The 18,781-nt window shown below is 40.5% G+C and overlaps 2 protein-coding genes across 3 annotated transcripts in view; both read left to right on the forward strand.

The window, feature by feature from the left end:
• Window positions 1-18,781, forward strand: part of HABP2 (hyaluronan binding protein 2) — a 165,139-nt gene that overhangs the window by 103,711 nt on the left and 42,647 nt on the right. The window lies entirely within an intron of this gene.
• The window catches only part of CASP7 (caspase 7), a 32,438-nt gene that overhangs the window by 8,271 nt on the left and 5,386 nt on the right, over window positions 1-18,781 (forward strand). Inside the window, exons 1-5 of one of the 2 annotated variants that reach the window (XM_060274753.1) lie at window positions 2,478-3,270; window positions 7,875-8,023; window positions 14,482-14,610; window positions 15,714-15,889; window positions 16,971-17,109. In XM_060274753.1, the coding sequence (XP_060130736.1) occupies window positions 7,960-8,023; window positions 14,482-14,610; window positions 15,714-15,889; window positions 16,971-17,109 (508 nt within the window). In that variant the 5' untranslated portion in view covers window positions 2,478-3,270; window positions 7,875-7,959. Of the gene's footprint in view, window positions 1-2,477; window positions 3,271-7,874; window positions 8,024-14,481; window positions 14,611-15,713; window positions 15,890-16,970; window positions 17,110-18,781 lie in introns of those variants that run through there. The other variant, XM_035132912.2, reaches the window with a different exon arrangement.

Here is an 18,781-nt window from a genome sequence, read left to right on the forward strand (position 1 = left end):
GGGGGATTGGCAGCAGATTGATGTTGGATAATTATATCCTAGAGTTTGACAGTTTGTTCTCCAAGGGTACAGAAAGTAAAGTGCAAACCTATTTAATCTGTCCTGCGACAAATTTATTTGCGAGGATGTCAGGGGTGCAGTATCAGAAAGAAAGAAAATGTGCATATAACTCTTTTGGTTTAAATTAATTAGGCAGGATCCCAACATCAGACATGTAGAATTTCATATACTAGTAAATATAGGGTATTAAATAGACTGAAATGCTTGTTTTTCTACAAAGAAGTTTAAGAATTTTCAGGAACACTACTTTGATACAGTGCGAGGTTGTATATCAGAGTTAGGTGATGGCTTCAAAGGACAGCAACCTTCTGCTTTCTGCTCACAGAGCCACATGTGTCTATCGCTGAAGCACTTAAAAAAATAAAAATCTGTGCATTATTATTACAGCAGAACAGTGATAGAATCACAGTGGTGGAAGCACATGCTTTCTGCCTGTCAGCAGGAGCGGAAGAGACCTGCATGACCTCGGTGTGCATGTTAGGCCATAGTTATGGAGGTTTCAATAGCCCTATAGAAATGTCCAGCGTGACCCATTGCTGACACAGACAAATCATTGGGTCTGTGAACACACCCGTAGGCTGCTTCAGTCACTAATGTAGTGTAAGCATGGTGGGATGCTGGCATTAATAGAGAACACTAAACCTATTCATCATCACAAGGTGGACGTATTTTTCAGATGCAGAGTGGTGTACCACTTGATGAAGAGCCAAGGTATTGTACATTCTTTGTGTCTCCCTTTCACTTTTTGCAGGAGGGGGAGAATAGAGTTTAGATAATTTAGCACCCTGAACTCAGAAAATGAGCATTTTGATGTTCCTGAATGACTGGCAATCCACATTTGTTTGGTGAATTAAAACAGGTCAGTAAGGCATAGAAATGGAGAAGTATTTGCTCCCTTGAAAGCAACAGTAGTCTATTGGTACCTTCTCACATTATGGGATGGTAGCCAGTGTGATACAGGTCCTTCTTGTGCTCAGGTAACGTGAGAAGCTCCATGCCAGGGGGGGGGAGGAATCCACCCTGCAACTCCTCCCCACATCAGTGTTGGCCCAACTTCCAGGCCAAGTGAGGCCAAGTGCCATGTTACCCTTAGTGGCTGTGTGCAGAGATAGCATGATGGCATGAGACAAGCAAGAGACTAAAAAGCTGTGCCAGGTAATAGCAGTCTTCAGTTCTGACAACAAACACAAGAGGAGCTACATGAGTGGTGTGAAGTTTGAAGCTGAAGCAAATTTGGTTTGAGAAAGGAATGATAACAGTAAAAGTATGAATGGGTGTGTTTGTGCGTGCAAAAGATGTTGTATAAATTGCCAGTGATCAGAGGATGGCAGGAATACATTCAGTTGGAAGGTTGGATTAGATGATCCCAATTATTATTCGTGATCTTAAATTAGGTACAGGGGTCGAAACCTTTGGTCCTGCCTCATTTACAAATATAATTCTGTTGTTTTCCCCCCACCCATACTGGCCGGAGGCTGCAACAAAGTTGTGCCATTTGTGGAACAGAACTTCACTCCCTCCCCTTCTCTCCTTTTCCCCCTTTCTTGCCCCCACAATTGCCAGATTTGTTAGGTGAGAAGATTTGGCCCTAAGGAGTTAGGGCAGCTTTTCAAATAGCTTCTAAAAATTAGACACATTTCAGTTTGCGTGTTTAAACTCTACTCAAGGGACTTACTGGGTACACCCAAGACTTGATAATATCTGGTATTGGAATAAAAGAATTCAGAACATGCATAGAATAAGATGCCCTATTTTGTCTGAAGGGACTATGATGCTGTTATCTAAACTTGATTATTTGCGAAGGAAAGAGCATTTTGAGGTATAATTAACTTTTACATTGTCAGTGGTCCCAGTGAATTCACTTTCCATGGCCCTGTGTCTCAGAACTACATGGGGGTTCTAGCTAATGTGTATAAGTAACTTTGCATCTGCATGTCTCCTCTCCACAGGCATTTGAGAATTATAATGTTCTGCAGCTTATTGTTTTATTGTACTTTACTTGAAATTGTCAGTGTAATCTTACATATGCTTACTCAGAACAAAGCCTCACTCGAGTTCACTGGGGCTTATTCCCAGGAAAGTTTTTCTTTCTTCAGCAACTGAATCTGCAGCCATCTGATTATCTCCCCCGCCCCTCCACCTCCCCATGCAACAACTGCATTCAGCCTTTTCCAGAGTTCCAGAGTCTTTTATAGCTCAATATATTTTCTACATCATATTTTTTTCACCATTGGCATTTCTTTAACAACTATTAATATGCTTGCATTTCAGTTTTGTTTTGTTTTTTTACATGCAGAAAAACATACAGCGTATTAGGTTACTTGTTAGATCAGGGGTCAGCAAACTTTTTCAGCAGGGGGCCGGTCCACTGTCCCTCAGACCTTGTGGGGGGCCATACTATATTTTGGGAAAAAATATGAACGAATTCCTATGCCCCACAAATAACCCAGAGATGCATTTTAAATAAAAGGACACATTCTACTCATGTAAAAACATGCTGATTCCCGGACCGTCCGCGGGCCGGATTTAGAAGGCAATTGGGCCGCATCCAGCCCCGGGCCTTAGTTTGGGGACCCTGTGTTAGATGCACCCAGGAAATAAATATTATGTAAAGAATGAAACACAAAAACATGAATGAGGAAGCAGCAGTTAAAAGTGCACCATTTTTATAGCACAATGACCTACCACAATTGATTAATGAAAATGGCAGTTCTGGAACATTTACCAAGTTGTTCAGCACTTCATAATCGGCCAGTATTGTTCAGCTGTTGGTCTAAGCTGAAGGCTGGGTTTTTTTGGGTGCATATCAAAGGAGCCAATTTAAACAACTCAGTGCTTGCCAGCCGTTTCTTGCTCTATTGAAAGCTAAACCGCTTCAGCAGTAAGATAAGTACAGTACTAGAATGTATGTGTGCTAGACTTTTGGTGTGTGGTTTTTGGAGGGGGTGTGTGTTTACTGTTGCAGGAGAGCTTTGAAAAGCACAATAGGTCTCCCATAAGGTCTGCATGGTAGGACGACCTAAAAACTATTGGTTGTTACTGTCACTCATAAGACAGCCCACTTCACAAGAATGGTTAGATGTCCCTACTCACTAGTCATATTCTCTGGGTAATCCTATGCATATTTATTTGGAAGCAAGCCCCACAGTTGCAATGTGACTCACAAATAAGTGTACATAGGATTAAAGCCTGAGTTTCTTGCTGGTGGCCGTAAGTATACTATTTCAGTCTTGGTGTTTATACTTCTTTCTTAACAGAAATCTTACTATTTGCATTAAAGCTTCCAGTAATTGAGCAGTCTGACATAAGAATTTGAAGGCCTCAAATTTCAAATAAATGTAAATTCATACTGTTACAATTATGCACTTCATATCCAGACAACCCAAAACCATATCTAGAAAATGATTAACAGAAAAGGCTTCTTTTCAATCTCTTGATTGAAAATGTTAACCCTGCAAGTATTCATTTTGATTAACTGTAACTCATGTACAGATGTATTTTATTTAAAGCATAGCACTGGGGGGAAATAAAAATGTAAACCTCTCTTGCCTTGAAACAAAGTAAGAAGTTTACAGTTCTGCACATAATTACTGTAATTGCACATTGTGTCAAAGAAAATGTCATGTGAAAACATAAAAAGTGTGATTGGTTTATGGGAATGTGTTGTTACAAGATGTTACTTTGGTCAAGTTTAAGAAGCAAACTTGTTTATTGTAATTAATTATACAAGTTGTGTTTTGTTGTAATTTTTTACATTTCTGTAAGCAGAAACTTAAGTTTGAGAATAGATTTATTTTTCACTAAAAAGGTATTGCATTGCTGTTTCAGTCTGAAGAGCTTGTGCTGGGCACAAATCAAAGAGTAATATAAACCAGTGACCTGCTTTTATCATTCTCAAACAAGCTAATTTATCATGATTTGCTTTGGCATGCAAATAAGGGAAATTCCAAAATCTGGTTTGTTCCCCACTACAAATTTGCTTCCTTCTTGTTCTGCCACTCCTTGGACAAGTACCAACTGTTTCTCACAGTTGTCCATCTAGATTAAAGTAATATGGGTCTAAACCTGAATCACATAGGGGTTCTCCAGCATTATCATAATAGCTTCCCCAAATCAAGAAGACAAATATGAGGAAGAAAGGCAGAGCGGGAAACAAAAGAAACATACTTTAGGCCTATTCACCTTACTTGCATGCAACGGGTTTAATGTGTTGAGGAGCTGGCCATATGGCTTCCCTAGATGTCCGCTTTCCTTTGAATGGGCATCTTAAAAGAAACCTCTTTTCAGCTACCTATGCAGAGGGGTTCCATGTGATCCGCACATGTGTAAAATCAGGTTGCCCTGGTCACATGGCACCCTGAGTTGTGAACAGCTGCTCACAAGCAGAGAACTCCATTTCAGACACCCACACTCAACATGCAGGTGCCAGAGGCAAGACTGGTGTGGGGTCACAGGGTCAGGGATGAGGCCAAGAGGGCAGACCCTCCCTGCTTCACCACATGAGTGAATGCATGAATAGGCAGAATGGTAGACTGCCAATTGTTTTCCTGAGACCTCAGGTTCCTCAGCCAGCTTAATCAGGGGCTCCCCTTTGAGATCATCCATGGCCTGCAAGCATGGATAACAGCTGTCCTATCCCAAACAATCTTCCCTTACTGTACAGGGCTGAGGATATAACCTGTTCTAGAGCAGACTCTCTTTTCCTGGTTTAATGACAAGGCTGTACCGGCTGTGCTTGGTGTCCCATGTGAAATCTCAAGCCCAGGCCAGGATAAGGAGAGAAGAGACCTCAAAGGTGCACTAAAATTATCTAGCAAAGGCAGAGGCTAGTTTTCTTGTATTTATTCCAGGTCTTAAAAATCCAGAGGCTTAATTCCACCTGTAACCTACAGGAGCCCAATATCTCACTCTGTTATTCTTCGCTGCACACTTACTCTTCCTAAGTACAGTGGTACCTCGGTTTATGAACACAATTGGTTCCGGAAGTCTGTTCATAAACTGAAGCGTTCATAAACTGAAGCGAACTTTCCCATTGAAAGTAATGGAAAGTGAATCCATTCCAGATGGGTTCGTGGCGTTCGTAAACCGAAAATTCGTAAACTGAGGTGTTTGTAAACCGAGGTTCCACTGTACACATAGTTTCTTAACTTGCAGGTCTAGGATAGCAGACCCTGTTCTTCATAGTTCAGGCTCAGCCCTTGAGCTCTGCCCTACAATCCTTTGCAACATAAATAGGCATGTAGAGAGACAAGTTTGATAGGGAATGGTTTTCTTAAACATAGAAGTTGGAAAAGAACTATGCTAAAGAAAGAGGCTTTCTGTACACAAACCCAAAGCATGGCAGTTGTAGCAAAATCCTTTTTACAAGAGATGGTTAGCATCTACAGCCCGTTGTGCTGCTTCAACAGGGACAACCCTACAATTTGGCAGAGTGCCTCAGATGCTGGAGATCAGCAGTCCCCAGCTGTTTTCTTGAGCCCCTCAGCCATTCCCCTTTGTTGCCATCCACCCCCAATTGGCCTGCTACCTCAGGGTGATGGAGGACACGGTGCTGTTAACCATGTTGCCTCAGTCAGCAAAATGCCTTGGTCTGGCCTTATGCTTCAGAAGGCTCTGCACTTCCAACTCTCCTAAGAATGATTGGTTCAACAAATAGGATCAACTGATCACCTCATCAGGTTCAAAGCTGTTTTTCACCAGACGATTTGAGCTCTGAGTGCTCAGAGGAATGAAAAACAATTGCACTTTTGCCTCGAGGAGGACTTTAGAAACACTTCCATTTTTTATTTCCCCGTTATCCAAATCTGAGGAATGGTGGTTATCCTTAACTGTAGTTTGTTGAAACAAGCAAACTGCTTACCATAGTTCAATAATCTGACTTGTTTCAACAAGCCCTAGTTAAGATGCACTGTAGTTCAGGGCTTGGATAATGCTAAACCATAGAAGCTTTTCATCTCTTCCGCCCAGCCACTCCAAAGGAGCAGTGGCAGATGTAAGCCAAAGGCTCATTCTTTGCTGTGGCTCATTCTTGTAATTTTAAAACATAGTTTGGTGTGTGAATCAGGCCACTGTTTTTTGATGTGTTTATGTAACTCAACTTTTAAAAAATAAAGGCAAGTACTTCCTTTTCTTAGAGTTCTTTATGACAGGAAGGCTATAACACCACAGTTTCATGACATCATTTTCCCCCACACATGAATTTGGTGTGTAGGTTGTTTGTGGGTTTTGTCATCTTCCCCTCCCTCCCCCAAAAAGTTAATAGATTACAAGCAGCAGCAGCAACAAAAATTAATCATAGTTCAGGTTCTGTAAAAGGCTTTGTACTTTATTGGCACAAATAGCCCGCCCGCGTAAGGCAGTAAGATGTAAAAGAGAGGCTTGCACCAGATAGCACACAAAAAAATAGGGGAACTGTCTTAAGGATGGGGGAGTATTTTTTTAAATAAAATATCAGCTGAGGCCAGCAATGAGTAGGAATTCTATACACACAAGAGGGAAAGACATTATCCCATTCTGTTTGCTACCTAGGCCACAGTAATGGTAAGGAAAGGTTGCTATGGCTTCACACTTGTACCAATCTTCTTTCGGACTAGATTAATAAAAGCACTTTTGCTATCTTAAAACTAATCATACTTTTTCTTGTATAGTAATAGTAGGTCCACAGCAGGGTGGCTAACCTGTGTACACCCACACACCCACACACCCAAAAACTTGCCATTTAAAATATATAATTTTATTGCTCACACCTGTGGGTTTGCTTCTATGATGCCAAAATGTTTTGGGTGTCTCCCCAAAGACTTTCCATACACTTGTACAACAACAGATTTAAAATAGTGTAGACTACCTGTTGGGAAAAACTTTTGAAGGGCAGGCTTGAAAACGGAAGTTCTCACCACACCCCTCCACTTTCATACTTCGGCTGCTTTGACATTTGGCCCCCAGAGGGTTGACCATCTGTCATTCCTATTCTTGGCCGAAGAAAGGTTAGCTACCGCTGCTCTACAGGTAGTCTTTGGTTGGTAATAGCATGCTGTGACCAAGAACTTGCAATCACTAAAAAGTTGGAATGTGTGTCTTAAATGCACAGCCTGGGAACAGTTTGCTTGTGCCCATTTAACTGCTTTGATCTGCAGAACTAGGCCTATTAAAAGTGCCACATTATACACGTTCCGCAGTTGTAACAAAGTATTTTTAGTGTGTTTGGAACTCTGTCGATTGACATCAGGAAAGATACTGTCATTTACTTGGTCATTTAAGAAATGTAAAATCAAGGCCCACCTCTCAATAAATTTGTTTTCTTGATTCTAACAATGCTTATTAGTATGAATCCAAAAGAGAACTAATTTAAAGCAATATTCCAATGGTATTTAACTCCACACAGAATTAGACAAATATTTTGCCAAAACATGCATGGCTAGAAATGCAACGGAATTAAGGCGAATTTAAGATATATCTTTTGGAGCTGTAAAAACAAACAAACGTTTCTTGACAGAAGTATTGAATAATACAATAATAAGTACAGGCTACAATCTCCTGAGGAAACTTAAAATAACTCTTCTTTTGAGTTATTCTTCATCCTGCAGTCATTAATACTGATTACTGCTGCTAACAACAACAAAACAGTGTATTGCACAAAAATGGAAAAACAAAGATCCCCCCAGCGTAACTATTTGGTGAAGGAAAACTTGGCAAAATATCTTAATGATAAAGCTTACATATGAGAGAAACACAATACTTAATAATCAATTAAGCATCAATGAAAATTTGAAATGCTTTTGTGTTCTGTCTATGAACATTTAATTACATTTCCACAGAAAAAAGAAGAATGGACAGGAAATTGAGCCAGAGACCTCTTTCCCTAGCCGAAACCGAATTGTTGCTTCAGAATTCCTATATCGTATGGACTACAAGAAAATTGGAAAATGTGTTATTATAAACAACAAGAACTTCAAAGAAAGTACACGTATGTTTTTCACATCTATCATCTTAATATAACTCTGGGTGGTACTTCTGTTAGATAGCTGTACACGCAAGCAGTGCTTTTCAAGACAATATGCTAATATCTAGGGACACTCATCTCCCATCTCAATCAACCACATTTGATGGGAACAAGGGAGAGTGACTTTTCTATTGCTAGTTTAAAATTTAAGACCCTGCTTTTCATGTTCCTTTTTGGTTTTCAGCCATAAATTTAAAAGCTTTATGTTAGAAAGGCTTTTGTGCTTTAAATGTCTGACATAACCACCTTGTCTATACAGTGGTACCTCAGTTTAAGTATACAATTGGTTCCGGAAGTCTGTACTTAACCTGAAGCATACTTAACTTGAAGCAAACTTTCCCATTGAAAGTAATGGAAAGTGGATTAATCCGTTCCAAACGGTCCGTGGAGTACTTAACCTGAAGCAAACTTTCCCATTGAAAGTAATGGAAAGGGGGAACTTCCTGGTTAAGCGCGATCGCCGGCGGACGCAGGAGAGTTTTCTCCTGTCCCTTGGGAGGGTTCTGGGGGGGTTGCAGAGCGCGTAGCCCCCAAAAACTTTAGGAAGAGCGTCCTGAAGCCGTGGAAACTTGGCAGCGGTCCATTTGGATCTCCTCCCCCCGAAGAGCCCTAATAAGGGTGCAAGAGTGGGAGAAGTGGAGGCAAGGACACCAGCAAGTACATCGCTTCCCCCCAAGAGGAAAGCTCCAAGAGCTGGCGGCGGACTCAGCGCTTAATTTCTTCTAAAATAGTCATCAAAATTTTGGAAAACTTGGCTACAGTGAGTACAACTTTTAATTTGGATTTAATTTGGCCAGGGGAGAGCTTCAAAGAAACGGAAGTCGGGCTCTCCCGATGCTGCGGCAAAACTGAAAGCAACTGGCAAACTCCGCAGCGGACTGTAAATTGATACTTTGTAGCCCCTGTTTCTCTAACTTTGAATGCAGGGCTTGAGGAAGAATCCCTGCTGATTTTAAAGGTTAAAAAACTGCTGAAATCGCTTCTGAAAGCCCGGAGCAGAGCTCCGTTCACCCCAGCCGCTCACTGTGACGTCACAATGAGCCTTTGTCTATGAACTTCTGTTCACCCTTTGACAGGCTTTGATCTGCCTGCTACCTTCCTGACAGAGGAAAAAAGACTGTTTAAAAAGGAATTTGCAACTTTCTTACCCTCTTCTGCTAAAAAAGCATAAGTTACCTTGTATACCTTGTTAATAGACTGTTTCAATTTGCTTGCTTAAGGCAGTTTACTGTGACTTATTGTGACTGTGCCTACAGCTGCTTCTTGCTGGGAAAAGCACTGATAAAGTTTGACCTTGAGCTAGCTACAGCGACTGTGCCTGCAGCTGCTTCCTGCTGGGAAAAGCACTGATAAAGACCGATCTTGAGCTAATCAGCTACTGTTGAAGGACAGCTTACTTTTTTACCGGCTAAAGGACATCTGGCCCAGGGACTAAAGGACTGTTGATTATAAAATTAAATATACACATCATTATGTCTGGGCCAGAGGCCTCAACTGGAAAGACCAATAAAAAATCTTCTCTTTCAGCCTCATTTGAAGAACAGGTTTTATCAGCTTTAGCAACACTACCATCGCTGAAAGAAGGATTAGAACGCAACGCCCAAGAACTCAAAAAATCTGCTGACGAGCAATGGCGCACCACAGAAGAACTGAAGCAACTGAGAACCGAGCTGGGAGCCATCTCTAAAGACATCTCTCAAGTTAAAGTTCGAGTGGCTGGCGTAGAGGAAAGAGTGACTCAATTGGAAGAAGGGAAAGTCCACGAATTGGAAAAGCAAGCATACCAGACGCAGGTAGCGCAGAGGGAGGGGAATCTCAGGATAAGGGCGTTTCCATTAATAGAGAAGGATAATCTGAAAGCCACGATAATTGAAGAATTTACCAAAACTTGGGATCTGACCAAAGAAGAACTTGAATCACAAATCATCAAAGCATTTAGGTTTGGAACAAGATCAAAGAAAGATAAAAACTTTGTTAATGATTGTATGATTTCATTCCAAACCAAAGAACAGAGGGACAGAATACTTGGATTACACTACCAAAAAACCTTGAAAGTTCAAGAATCACAGATCATCCTCTTTAAAGATCTACCGAAGTTCTTCCTTGACCTGAGGGCCCACTACACTGATTTGACAACTAACCTAAGGAGAAAAGGAATTTTTTTCAAGTGGGACTTTCCGGAAGGATTAAATTTTCAATACCGACAAAAGAAGATTAAGATTAGGTCTATTGACCAAAAAAGAGAATTCCTACAGAAATTCGAAAGAGAACTACAAGGACCTGGACTACCACCTCCAGGGCCACTTCCAGAACCAATAGAGTTGGACTCTGACTCGGATTTGGGAGAGGGCGCAACGGCACCAAGATAAATTCAAAAATGTCGCTGAAGATCCTGTCTCGGAACTCGAATGGACTGAAGTCAAGGTGAAAAAGGAACCAGGTTTACCACATCCTAGCAAAACAAAGATTGGATGTAATATGTTTACAAGAGACACATGTCACAAGATCACATCGAAGAATTCTACAAAATAAAAAATTGGGCGAAGAATTTATTTCATCGGATAAAGTTAAGAAACGAAGAGTGGTAATTAATGCAAAAGAAAAATTAAATCCCAAATTGATATTCAAGGATGAAGAGGGAAGATATGTGGCAATACAAATAACATCTCAAGGCGAAAATTTTTTGATTCTGGGAATTTATGCACCAAATGAAGGAAAATCAGACTTTTTCAAAAAAGTACATGAAAAACTCTTGGACTATTTGGATTACAAATTATGTTTGTTGGGAGACTTGAATGGAGTGGTCTCTACATTAATGGACAGATCACAAAGACAGAAAATTACCAATGAAGGAAGACTACCAAAGTCTTTCTTTGAATTAATTGACAATTTTGATTTGATCGATACCTGGAGGTTAAAAAACCCATTGGAAAAAGACCAAACTTTCTTCTCAAATGCAAATCAATCTTGGAGTCGTCTCGACTATATTTGGATTACAAGAGAGTTATCTCTGAGGATTATTGATGTGGAAATTTGTCCAAGGACTTGCTCTGATCATAACGCAGTACTATTGGACTTAAAAACATCTCAAGAGGGTACATTCAGATGGAGAATGAATGATGCTTTATTAAGAAATGAGAAAATTGTGGAGAAGGCTCAAAAAACTTTGAAGGATTATTTTGAGATAAATCTGAAAACCACGTTGGGAAAAAAGACCATTTGGGACGCCTGTAAAGCTGTGATGAGAGGATTCTTGATTCAAAAAAATGCAATCAGGAAAAAAGAACAGAATTTGAGAAAGGAAGTTATTTTAAAACAAATGAAAGAAAAAGAAAAGAAATTAAGAAGCAACCCCAAGAATTGAAAGATTGAAAAAGGCTTCAAGATTGAAAAAGGTCCTCAACGACTTTATACACCACGATCAGGCCGGGTTTTTACCGGGAAGGCACATGAAGGACAATATTAGAAATGTGGTGGACATTTTGGAAATGCTAGAACAGAAGATAAACAAAAAAGCTATATTAATGTTCATCGACGCAGAGAAGGCCTTTGACAATATTTCTTGGTTATTTATGAAAAAGAATTTAGAGAAAATGGAGATGGGCAAAACATTCTTAAATGGAGTTAATGCGATCTATTCCTAGCAAAAAGCCAAGATTATTATAAACAACGTGGTATCAGAAGAAATTAGAATTGAAAAAGGAACAAGACAGGGGTGTCCCCTCTCCCCATTGTTGTTCATCTCAGTACTGGAGGTTTTACTCGAAAGAATTAGGAATGAAGACGAAATAAAAGGAGTGACGGTAGGGCAGAAACAATATAAACTTAAAGCCTTTGCAGATGACTTTGTCTTGACTCTACAAGACCCAGAGTCCAGTGCCCTTAAAGCACTGGACGTAATTCATGATTTTGGAAGTGTGGCAGGGTTTAAACTGAATAAGTCTAAAACTAAAGTGCTAGATAAAAACTTAGATAATAAGGAAAGGGAAACATTACAAGAACTTACTGGTTTGTCATTTGTTAAGAAAGTGAAATACCTTGGTGTAAATATGACAGCAAAAAAATTGAATTTGTTTAAGGATAATCATGTTAAACTGTGGAACGAAGTTAAGAGTGATTTAGAAACCTGGACAAACTTAAAATTGTCTTTGTTGGGCCGTATTGCAACTGTTAAGATGAATGTATTGCCAGAAATGTTGTTTTTGTTTCAGTCTATACCTATAATAATAGCTGCCAAGTTATCCCTTTTTTTAAGGGATTTTCCCTTATGCTGAATAGGCTTCCTCGCGAGAAAAGGGAAAACTTGGCAGCTATGCCTATAATTGAAAAGATTGAATGTTTTAAGGAATGGCAAAAGGCGATTTCGACATTTATATGGCAAGGGGAAAAGCCGAGAATTAAATACAAGTTACTTACTGATGATAAACAAAGAGGAGGCTTCTCCCTGCCTGATTTAAAGATTTATTATGAAGCAGCCGCCTTTTTCTGGATGAAAGATTTGTTCACATTGGAAAACTGATGTTTTAGATTTAGAAGGTTATGACAATATGTATGGATGGCATGCATACTTATGGTACGATAAAGGCCCACAAAGGCTTCAAAAGACATATAGTTAGAAAATCATTGTATAGTGTTTGGACCAGGTATAAAGATCTTTTAGAAAGAAAAACACCTAAATGGATTTCGCCCTTGGAGGCCAAGGCACGTAAAAGGTTAAATATGGACACCAGTTGGCCAAATTTGTTGATTGAAGAAGGAGACCAATATAAGCTAAAAACATATGAGGAGCTAAAACAAAAATTAGATGATTGGCTCCAATATCATCAGATTAATGAATTGTTTAAAATGGATAGAAAACTTGGTTTTCAACCAGAGAAGTCAAAGTTGGAGACAGAATTGTTAGAACCTAAGACGAAAACACTTGTATAAATGTATAAATTACTGCTGGAATGGTATACGAAAGATGAACAAACAAAAAATGTTATGATTTTGTGGGCAAAGGATGTTGGTCATGATATTATGATAGAGGAATGGGAAAAAGTATGGCAAGAGAACATCAAGTTTACTGCGTGTAGTTTATTAAGAGAAAATATAATGAAAATGATGTATAGATGGTATCATACACCAGTAAAGTTAGCTAAGATTTATCATATGCATGATAATAAATGTTGGAAATGTAAGAAGGAGGAAGGTTCCTTTTACCACATGTGGTGGACGTGTCCACTAGTGAGTGACTTCTGGGAAAAGATTTATAATGAAATGAAGAAGGTGTTGAAAAACACATTTGTTAAAAAACCAGAAGCATTCCTAGTGGGCATAGTAGGCAAAGAGATTTCAAAGAGAAATGTCAGTTTTTTTATGTATGCCACAGCAGCGGCAAGAATTTTATTAGCAAAGAACTGGAAATCACATGTAATACCAAACAATTGATGATTGGCAGATGAAGATGATGGAGTTTATGGAACTGGCTGAGATGACCGGAAGAGTCCGCAACCGGGGTGAAGAAGCGACAGAAGAAGACTGGAAAGAATTTAAGTTGTATTTTAAAAAATATGCAAAAGTTATATTTTAAGATTAGAAGCAGGCTGGAATTAAACTGTGGAGACGATGAGCATGTTAAGGATAAGATGTAAAATAAGATAAAAATTGAGGAGATTAAATTGATATAGAATTTGCTAAAATGATATAGGCCAATGAACCACAGTGGATGGGAGCCCAAGGGGGTCCCTTTATAAAATGTGAGAGGATTTTAGATATAAATAATTTTTGGTTATGTGTTTACGTGTTTATTTTCTTTTATTGTCTTTATTGCAATGTGTGTTTTTAATTGTCTGTGTTTTTTTATGTAAAATATAATAAAAAATATATTATTTTTAAAAAAGGAATGGTAAGTGGATTAATCCGTTCCAGATGGGTCCGCGGAGTACTTAAACTGAAAGTACTCAAACCGAAGCGTACTTAAACCGAGGTATGACTGTAGTGTTCTCTTGGAGGGGCTTTTTTCAGAGTTTTAAAAGGATATGCTGTTGATAATATATATTTTTATTACTATTTCTTAGCATGCTTCTCTGTTTAGTGTTTACTTTGTGGGAGGGGGTGTATTTTGCTCTGAGCAGCTTTGAACTCTTGTAAAGGAAGGGTGGCCATAGCCAGAAAATGACAGCCCACAAAAAGCGTGCCATAAAATATTGTTAGTCTTTACGGTGCCACAAAACATTGCTGCAGCAGTCTTGACAGGGCCACTTCTCTGGCCGTTGCTTGGGTCTTTGTTAATATAACAAGCTGTTTCTGAATACTGTGCAAAGGTTTTAAGTTTTAAAATCATTTTCTCTCCCATTGGGCGTTTGGGTCTTCACGCAACCTATAATAATAAGTATGCCTCCTCTGCACAGTCAGCAGCAATCTTCTTTGTTTCTTATCAGAAATGGGTATACGAAATGGCACTGACAAAGATGCTGGTGACCTGCTAAAATGTTTTCGAAGCATTGGATTTGATGTTTCCATCCATAATGATCTCACCTGTGAAGCTATGGAGAATAAACTCAAGGAAGGTAACAATGACCACCAATTGCATTATGTTCCCTTGTTTAGATAGTTTGCTGGTTTACTTAAGAAGACCAAGAGAGCCAGTGTGGTGTAGTGATTAAGAGAAGTGGACTCGTAATCTGGTGAACCATGTTCGTGTCTCCGCTCCTCCACATGCAGCTGCTGGGTGACCTAGGGCTAGTCACACTTCTTTGAAGTCTCTCAGCCCCACCCACCTCACAGGGTGTTTGTTGTGGGGGAGGAAGGGAAAGGAGAATGTTAGCCGCTTTGAGACTCCTTCAGGTAGTGATAAAGCGGGATATCAAATCCAAACTACTACTACTACTCTTCTTCTTCTTCTTCTTCTTCTTCTTCTTCTTCTTCTTCTGTGTTCTTCCTCTGGTCATTTGAGAAGCTGAATTCTTAATACATAATTTAAGTAGTACTAAATGAACTGGGTTGTTAGTGCAGCACTAAGGAGATTTGTTTCTGTTTGCTCAATGGAACCATCTCCCCTCATTCACTGTTCTGGGAGTTCTCCTGACCATCCAGAGAAGATTTGGGGAGTGGAGTTTCATTGCACTAGCAGGCATCATTGCACTGGCTTCCTCTAACACAACAATTTTGTTGAATACAGTGGTACCTTGGTTGTTGAACTTAATCCGTTCAACTCCCGAAACAGTTCAAAAACCAAGACACAGCTTCCGATTGGCTGCAGGAGCTTCCTGCGCTCAATCAGAAGCCACGGAAGCTGTGTCGGACGTTCAGCTTCCAAAGAATGTTTGCAAATCGGAACACTCATTTTCGGGTTTGTGGCTTTTGGGAGCCGATTTGTTCGGGAGCCAAGTCATTCGACAACCAAGGTACCACTGTACAAGGGCTTCTTGGTGAGCAGTTGAGGCTTAGTCAGGCTGAAAACAGTAGGACTAATTTAAGTTTTGTTGATTTCAAAGGGTCTCTTTTAAGCATGACAAAGTCTAGGTCCAACCCAGTGGGAGTTATTTCTGAGTAAACATGAATAGGATTGATGTTAGCCGCCCTTTTAATTGTGCAGAAAAAAGACTTGCCACGTATAGTTTTTATTAAGTAGAATTACCATTGTGTAAGAGGAAATATGTTTGATTTGCAGTTGCCCTTGAAAGCCACAGTGATGCTGCTTGTTTCGCCTGCATATTATTAAGCCATGGAGACGAGGGGTTTATCTATGGCACAGATGGAGCTATGGCAATAAAGGACTTGACAAGTCTTTTCAGAGGAGACAAGTGCCCAAGCCTCATTGGAAAACCTAAATTGTTTTTCATTCAGGTAAGGAGGTATTTGATTCAAGCTAGCATGTGCTGGTTAGAAGCTGTTTTCCAAAGTTTAGCAGCAGGAAGCTAGAATCTGAAACAGTGGTCCAAAATGGTTGCAGAGTAATGCCTAAGGCGAGGCAGATATGAGAGATATTTGGTCAGCTTTTCTTGAGAATGATACTCAATACTTGTATTTTTTTCTATTTTCTCAATTTGTGTCTCAATCACTGCAACCCACTTTCATTTCCATTTATTGTCCTCTCCCTTTTTTTGTAGATGTTACGTTATTTGCCCTAGAGTGATTCATTTGTGTTGGGATGCGGGTGGCACTGTGGGTTAAACCACTGAGCCTAGGGCTTGCTGATCAGAAGGTCAACGGTTCGAATCCCTGTGACGGGGTGAGCTCCCGTTACTTGGTCCCTGCTCCTGCCAACCTAGCAGTTCGAAAGCACAACGTGCAAGTAGATAAATAGGTACCGCTCCAAGCGGGAAGGTAAACGGTGTTTCCGTGCGCTGCTCTGGTTCGCCAGAAGCGACTTGGTCATGCTGGCCACATGACCCAAAAGCTGTACGCTGGCTCCCTCGGCCAGTAAAGCGAGATGAGCGCCACAGCCCCAGAGTCGTCTGCAACTGGACCTAACAGTCAGGGGTCCCTTTACCTTTACCTTTTAATTTATTCGTTATTAATTAAAAACTGATTTTTAAAAATTCTCATGTATTGAGTATTTTGGATAACTGCACACACAAACACAAAATGTCAGTTTAAAGCCAATATTAGGCACTTTATGAATAATGAATAGGATGCTCACCAGCAATGGCATGGCCTATCTCTGTACTCATACAAATGAACTGCAGCTAATATATTTAAGTTGTAGCCCTAGGATGAATATGTTTTTCATAGGGTTGATGCTGCTGGTCCTAGTATATGTCATTAATGTACCATATTTCATTTACAAGGTTCAAGTATATGTTGAGTTATAATGTGAATCTGTTTCAGTTGCAAAATTATCATAAAATTCCATAACTCCTGTAAATTGTATGTGATTTATGTGTACACTGAATTATTTTGCTCACTGTTTATATTATGGTTTCAGGCCTGTCGAGGTTCTGAATTTGATGAAGGGATTCAGACAGATGCAGGTTCTCCAAATAACGATCTGGAAATGGATGCCAATCCAGGATGCAAGATTCCTGTAGAAGCAGATTTTTTGTATGCATATTCCACTGTGCCAGGTATAAATGGGAAAAGTGACAAACTTGACATACAAATGAGTGAGAGTAAAGCAAAGTGTCACATATTGGGGAAAATATAAGCATTTGTCAGCTGAACTTAAATAAAAATGTATTTTCTTTACATTGAATTATGAGCCAGTCTTGAAAGTTTGAAGCACTGCACTTTATATTCTCACATATCAAGTTTGTTTCCTTCTGAAATGTATATAGGCTTTTCAGTGTTCTAGTTTGTGTGTATAATCAGGGTGAACGAAGGCTAACCGACACCCGGGGCGGAGCAAACTGCTGGCTGCGCACCGTTGTGCCGCTACATATGACGCATGCATTGTACGTAGCGGTTTGCCACCGGCACCGCTCGAATGCCGTACGGATGGTGACGAGATCCTCTGCTCGCGGCTGCAGCCACGAACGGAGGATCCTCCACATGTGGCTATGTCAGCGGCGGAGGGATCCCACAACTGTCCGTACAGCGCTCGAGCGGCGCCAGCAGCAAAACGCTATGTACAGCGCTTGTGTGGAGTCACTACGTACAGCGCATGTGTGCGACACTGCACACGCGTTGTACGTAGCGGTTTGCCACCGGCGCCACTCGCACGCCATAAAGACGGTGGCGGGATCCTCTGCTCACAGCTGCAGCCGCAAATGGAGGATCGTCCACATGCAGCTACTGAGGCACAATGGCTGCTCGCGCCACCGTGCCCAGGGTCACACACACACACAAACATGGCACCTGGGGCAAACCACCACCCCTGCCGCCCCCCCTTGTGACACCACTGTGTATAATTAGTGCAAAAGATCAAATGTGAGCTACTGGAACGACTCCTCCTCTTGACATTCTGCTGCTAAGCCATGGATTGACTCAGCATGGCATCCAAACCCAGGTTCATGGTTTAGCTCTCTCCATATAAACCATGTGCTGTAAGCTAGGTTTATCCTATGGTTTATAGCTCATGGTTTGTCTTGGAGAGCTAAAGAACAGTCCCAGGTTTGGACAGCACAGCAGCAGAATGAACAGAGGAGGACCAAAGCAGCCGCAATCTCCTCTGTGGGATCCCACACATTTGTTGTACATGCTAAACTGTGGTGCTAACGATATCAATGTCCTCTTTTATTTTTAGTTATATTTCTCTATTTCAGCTAGCTGGGAAACTCTTAACAATTCCATATTATTATTATTATTATTATTACGGTATTATTATTATAAAAATAGCCCTATTTACGTGTATCATGTTGGTCCGGGATCATTTCAGTTGACATAGTCCAGCCCTATGCACTTTCCAAGAGCGTTGCACATGCCTGGGTTTCCACAGCAAGCACTCAACACTCTTGAAAAAGCAAAATGCTTTGCTTGCCTCTTCAGCAATGCAAATGATTGTGACGAAAACCTATAGACCAGGCATCCCCAAACTGCGGCCCTCCAGATGTTTTGGCCTACAACTCCCATGATCCCTAGCTAACAGGACCAGTGGTCAGGGATGATGGGGATTGTAGTCCAAAACATCTGGAGGGCCGAAGTTTGGGGGTGCCTCCTATAGACCCAAATTGGTTCCCTCCTGCACTTGCACGCATACAGCTTGGATTATGACCCTATTTATAATGTGCAGTAAATATCTCTTCATTATCTCCTTCATTATGGTAAGGAGGCATTTTTTCCTTTTGCTCTTACTTGCAG

Source organism: Zootoca vivipara, chromosome 5 (genome assembly GCF_963506605.1).
Source record: "Zootoca vivipara chromosome 5, rZooViv1.1, whole genome shotgun sequence".
Taxonomy (NCBI): Eukaryota; Metazoa; Chordata; class Lepidosauria; order Squamata; family Lacertidae; genus Zootoca; species Zootoca vivipara.